At 30.8% G+C, this 5,825-nt stretch overlaps 1 protein-coding gene across 1 annotated transcript; it reads left to right on the top strand.

Moving 5' to 3' along the window:
• The first annotated feature begins 3,616 nt into the window (after positions 1-3,616).
• LOC115698582 (zinc finger CCCH domain-containing protein 48-like) lies at positions 3,617-5,568 on the top strand. The gene is made up of 4 exons (XM_030625685.2): positions 3,617-3,998; positions 4,133-4,621; positions 4,718-4,894; positions 4,993-5,568. The coding sequence occupies exons 1-4, from the start codon at positions 3,807-3,809 to the stop codon at positions 5,251-5,253; spliced, it is 1,119 nt and encodes a 372-aa protein (XP_030481545.2). The 5' UTR covers positions 3,617-3,806; the 3' UTR covers positions 5,254-5,568.
• Positions 5,569-5,825: the final 257 nt, after the last annotated feature.

The following is a 5,825-nucleotide window of genomic DNA, read 5'->3' on the forward strand; positions in this document are numbered from 1 at the left end:
ATGTCTATTTTAAAAAATTCCAAATAATAGTAACAAATGGTACTTACTACCTATAAATTTTAGACATACTATCTCTTCAAGATTATAGTTATTGTTCATTTGTATCTATACTAATCACAAGTTAGATAAATTTATCATTTAGATTATGTTACAAAATTAAAGCTAAACAATAATTTTTTTCTCGAATTTTAACGTGTATTAAATTATGTTCTTTAACTTTTTAAGTCGTTGAAATTTTTTCCGAACTATTAAAATTGTTAGATTTAAAACTTTCATCTAATTTTACTAACAAAAATTTGAATATAAAGTATCATATTTACATATATCTATTCTATATAAAGTGTGTCTATATAACTGAAATTCTTGGTTTATGAGAAATCTATTCTATATAAAGTGTGTCTATATAACTGAAATTCTTGGTTTATGAGAAATTCATGGGTGACTTTTAATTTTTATTTTTAATAAAATAATAAAATATTATTTATATATAATAAAATAATAATAAAACAAATCTTATTAATATTTGAATGGATATTAAATATTCGAGAGTTACAACCCATTTAAAATGAAAACAACCGGGGATTAATCTCAAAAATTGCTCTTCCCCTTTCAATTCAAACCTCTTTCTTCTCTTCTTCGTCCACCATGATTCTCACTTCTCAGGGTTTTTGGTGCTGTGGAAGAGACTGGTTCGACAACACACACACAAAACCAACCACAGAGATCATCATACTCGCACAAAAATGGCTCTCAAACTCAACCTCACCATCGCTCAATCTCCAAAAAGTTACCAGCTTTTGCTCTTCCACCAATGGCTAGCCTCAGATCTCCCAAGTTCTTCATGGCCTCCACCCTCCGTTTTGGCTCCAAGTCAGACTCCATTCCTTTAACCCCTTTATTTTTTACTTTCGATTTTTTTCTCTCGTTTTGTGGGATTATTAGTATTTGGATCCTTGTATTCTGTCATGTTCTTTAGATTATCTTTATTAAAGTTTTAATTTTTTGATTTGGACTTTTGTTTAGCTTAATTTAATTTTGGTTTCTCCTCATTTTGATTTTTTTTATTGCTTATATTGTCGAATGCAATATTTTTATGTAAAGTTTTCTGCTTTCTCATTTTTTTTTTTGTTTGAATCTTATGGTTTTTGTTTTGATTTGTAATGGTTCATTGCATGATTTGGATTTGATATCACGTTTCTGAAGTTTGTTTCAATTTTGAATTATTTTGCTGGGTATGCAACATTGTGATATTATCTTTGTTATGTTTTCTTTCTTTCTTTCTCTTTCATCCGTTTAGTTGTTGGATTTAATTGGGTTTTTCTCTCATGGATTACAAGTAATCTATCCTTTATACTTTTGTCAATGGTAGAAATATATACATATATAAATATTAGTTCATATCCATAACTTAGTTTATTATTGATAGGTGGATCATATCTACTCAAATTTAGGACGCTTGTATGGAACTTTAGCTGATGAAATTTTGTATTGACAGAATTTACTTGAGCTCATGGGGACACCAAAGTCAATTTTTTGCACTCGGTAATTTTAAACTAAATTTTGATCTGATTTTGAGTTTTATGTTTTTTAAAAGAAATAAAAAAAAATTGACTCCTACTACAGCAGAAGAGGCCTTTCACTCGTCCTTCTGTTATCTTCAAATCCGAACAAACTGCTGACATTAATGTTAAAACTATTCTCTCTATGGCATTTGAAGGTCAAATATTACTTTCGCTTTTAGTTTTTTTTCCCTGATGAAGCTAATGATAGAAATTGATAACTAAGCTGTTAAGTTAAGTTTTGTTATATAAAGAATCAATATTTGGTTATAGATTCAAATTTATTTACATGATCTTTCTATTCGGTTTCTTCTTAGCATTTGTACGTGGATTATTTTTGTTGAGGTAATAGTCTTTCATTGTCTTTTATTCTTTGAGAAAATAATTTTTTCTATTTATGTGATGAAAGTCAACTATTTTATAGGATTAGCTTCAGGTTTTAAAAATAAAATCCTAAATTAGAAATGATAAGCTGAAATGAATTGATGAGAGTTGTTAGTAATTTTAGTTTGATTGTATTGATCCAAGTAATGGTTCCAACACAGCCACATATGAACTTTTTTCTTTGTTTGAACAAAGGACATGTTATGACCAAGAAAGAAGTAGCTCCAAGGCCTTTTGATCGCAAATGGGTAAGTCTATTGTGTTTTTTTAAAATTTAGTAGGTTTTAGCTTGTAACATTGAATTTGTTTTCATCACATAATCGTTATGAAACTGAAAATTTTGTTTTTTTTCGGCTTTTTGAAATTGAATTTGTAACAGGGTTCAATTATGCATTATGTGTAAAGATTGATTTATGTGTAAGAAACTTTTTCCAATGTTTTTGCCTAATTAATTTGTAAATGACATCAAATTTATACATTAAGTTTCTACTATTTTCAATTGCAGCCAGTTCGTTAGAAGTGTAAGACTTTTTTTTTTCTCTTCTGATATAATTTTCAAATTTTAAGCTATTTTTGTATCAACCTCTCCACCATGCAACTGCAAGTATATCTCAGTTTTTTTTTTTTTTTTAAAAAAAGATTAATTTCGATTCAAATATGGTTTCTTTTGCTCCTTCGGTTTTCTCCGGGCTTGTCCAAAGGCTCAATAGAGCTCGGCGTAACTTGAAATCAGCTGAGCTGATTATGTATTTGTGATTTAATTGGTTGAATTTCTCTTGTTGAAAGAGCTCCATCTGTTACAGTAGTTTTTATGTTTGAGTAATTTATTGATTTTTTAACTTGTTTACAGTAGTGGCCTTGAGTAATCATTAAGTTTTTTTAAACACTAATATATTGCATTTAGTATTTAATAATAATCTCACTTTCAGTATTTAATTTTTTGCTAGTATATATATAGGTCTAAAGACCACGCAAAGCGCGGTTCGTTACCTAGTTATGAATAAACAGATAGAATGACTATTTTGTTTTTGAGGCTCATTACTACAAATTCTGCTTTGTAGAGATTACTACAAGTTCTACTTTGTAGAGAGATTGAATACTTCTATTATATTCTAATTATATGGCTTGGACTGGACTGATTTATTATTAGTACATGTAATTAATTCTAAATAAATACAGAATAAAGTACCAATGTAATTAAATTTATGTAATTCTACACACTAATTAATTAATCAGGACTCATTTGATTATGATGTACGTAAAATGAGGTGATAAACTCAAATTTTCCATTAATAAAATTAGCTTTATTATTTAAAAAATATATTTTCTTTTATCAACAATATATATATTTTAGATGGTATAATTAATATCCAAAATTAAAATGGGTGTTATAAAAAAAATCAATATACCGGTATATTAATTGTAAATATTTGTTATCATCAAAAAAAAATTGTAAATATCTATTTTTTAAAAAAGATAACTGTAAATATCAATTTCTCTAACAATAAAAATATCAGAAAAAAAAAGGAAATATCAGAAAAACGTGGAATCAAAATGAAAATATAAATATTAATTATTTTCATTTTCTTTAATAATAATAATAATAATTTTATTTTTAAAAAAGGAAAAATGAAATTTAAATTCAAATAAACGAAATAATTTTAAAAAGGAAATAGATTTTTTTGTAAGTCGGCGGATGCTTTGTATAAATACAGAGGAGAGTTATTGAGAAACTGCGAAAGAAAGAGAAAGCAAAGGTGAGAGCCAAAGAAGAGAAGAGAAGAGAGAGAGAGAAGAAGAAGAAGAAGAAGAAGAAGAAGAAGAAGAGAGAGAGATTGAGAGTAAGAGAGAGAAAGAGAAGATATGGGTATTACGTATCTTCGTCGAAGAGCGAGTGAGAGTGTGAGTGGGAATGTAAAGAGTGGATCAATGGAAAAAGTGTGTAAATTTTGGGCTGAAGGGAGGTGTGTCAGAGGGGGTCGATGTCGTTTCGTCCATTCTTGGTCTCGGGGTGATCTTTACTCCTACCTCGCAAATCTCCACGGCCACACTAAGGTACTCTTGCTACATTCTTTACTTTTCACTGTTTTTGATTCTTGGATTGGATTCGTAGATTGGATTCATGGATTGGATTGGATGATGGTTCCTTCTTTCTTCCTTCTGGAAAATGTGGTATTGGCTCGTTATAGGCGGTGACTGGTATTGCTCTGCCTCATTCGAATTCTGGAGATAAACTCTACACAACAAGCTACGATGGTAAGCTTTACATTTGGGACTGCCACACTGCTAAAACAACTGCTGTCATCAATTTTGGAGTCCCAATTGGGTGTTTGATCAATGAAGGCCCTTGGCTTTTCATTGGTCTCCCAAATGAAATCAAGGTTTGGAACACTCAGAATAATGCTACCACTGGACCTGAAATTACAATCACTCTTGATGGAGAGGGACCTGTTGGTCAAGTCAACTGTATGACTGTTGTCAATGGTACTCTGTTTGCTGGTACCCAAAGTGGTCAGATATTAGCTTGGCAAGCTTCCTCTGATGGAGCTTCTCCTACTGCTAATCTAACCTTCATCCCTCTTGGTGTTCCATCTTCCATGAAACATGGAGGTCCAGTTGTGTGTTTGTGTTATGGTGGAAACAGACTTTTTTCAGCTTCTTTAGACCACACAATCAAGGTAGTACATATACTCATATAAATATATATATATATTGCATTACTTACTCTTTTACTTGCATACATATATAATCATATATATTGTATTGTTTTGTAGGTGTGGGATCACAATTTACAATGTGTGGCCACCTTGAAAGGTCATTCAGATGGTGTCATGTCCCTTGCATTTTGTGGATATTATTTAGTCTCATCTTCATTGGATGGCACTATCAAAATTTGGGCTACCACTGAGAAAGGCCACGTAGAGACAGTCTATACCCATGAGGAAGGACATGTATGCATTCATTCATTCATCCTAATTAATCTATTACTTAGTACTACTAATTATAATTACAATAATAATAATAATATGTAATGATATGTTTGTTTCAGGGTGTTCTTGCACTTAATGGGATAACACTCCCTCCTAAGACTTGTGATGCAAAAGAAAAAGAAGAATCTGATGACCAAAACAACATTTTGCTTTGCTCTTGTAATGATAATTCTGTTCGTCTGTATGCATTGCCAAGCTTTGAAGAGAAAGGTAGATTCTTCACAACACAAGAAGTCAGGACAATTCAAAAGGGTCCAGGAGGACAGATTTTTACAGGGGATGGTTCTGGCCGTACTACTGTCTGGAAGATGAATCTTTAAGCCAAGCCAATCCAACCTCCTCATCATCAGAATTTAGAATACAATATTATTACATTGTTTGTTTTGTTATTGACTATTGCTTGTATTTGAACTGTGTATACTAATTAATGAACAATAATTGTAAGTTTTGGGTTGGGCTATGCTTATGCACATGATTGGTGGTTTGAGTAGGTGCCAACATAGTTGAGATCTGCTCAAGGCTGCGATGATGCTTGCAACCCTCCCACCCCATTTTTCCATATATATTACATTGGTACTTTATTCTGTATTTACTGTGAGTTAATTATATGTAGTAATAATTCAAATTCAAATTCATTCACTTGACTTGAGCATTTTTTTTTTTCATCACTTGCTCTTATTCTCTAATAATAAGCTAGTCCAGTCCAACCTTGCTTTGCATATAACTACACTAGAATAGAACTGCCATATAGGTATTCGTATTCAATCTCACTACAAAGAAGAATTTGTAATGAGCCTCAAAAACAAAATATTCTATCTGTTTATTCATAATGGATACATTTGTGATTAAATGTGTTCGCATTCACATATAGTCTTTTTCACTTATTCATAAT

This window comes from Cannabis sativa, chromosome 8 (genome assembly GCF_029168945.1).
Source record: "Cannabis sativa cultivar Pink pepper isolate KNU-18-1 chromosome 8, ASM2916894v1, whole genome shotgun sequence".
NCBI lineage: Eukaryota > Viridiplantae > Streptophyta > Magnoliopsida > Rosales > Cannabaceae > Cannabis > Cannabis sativa.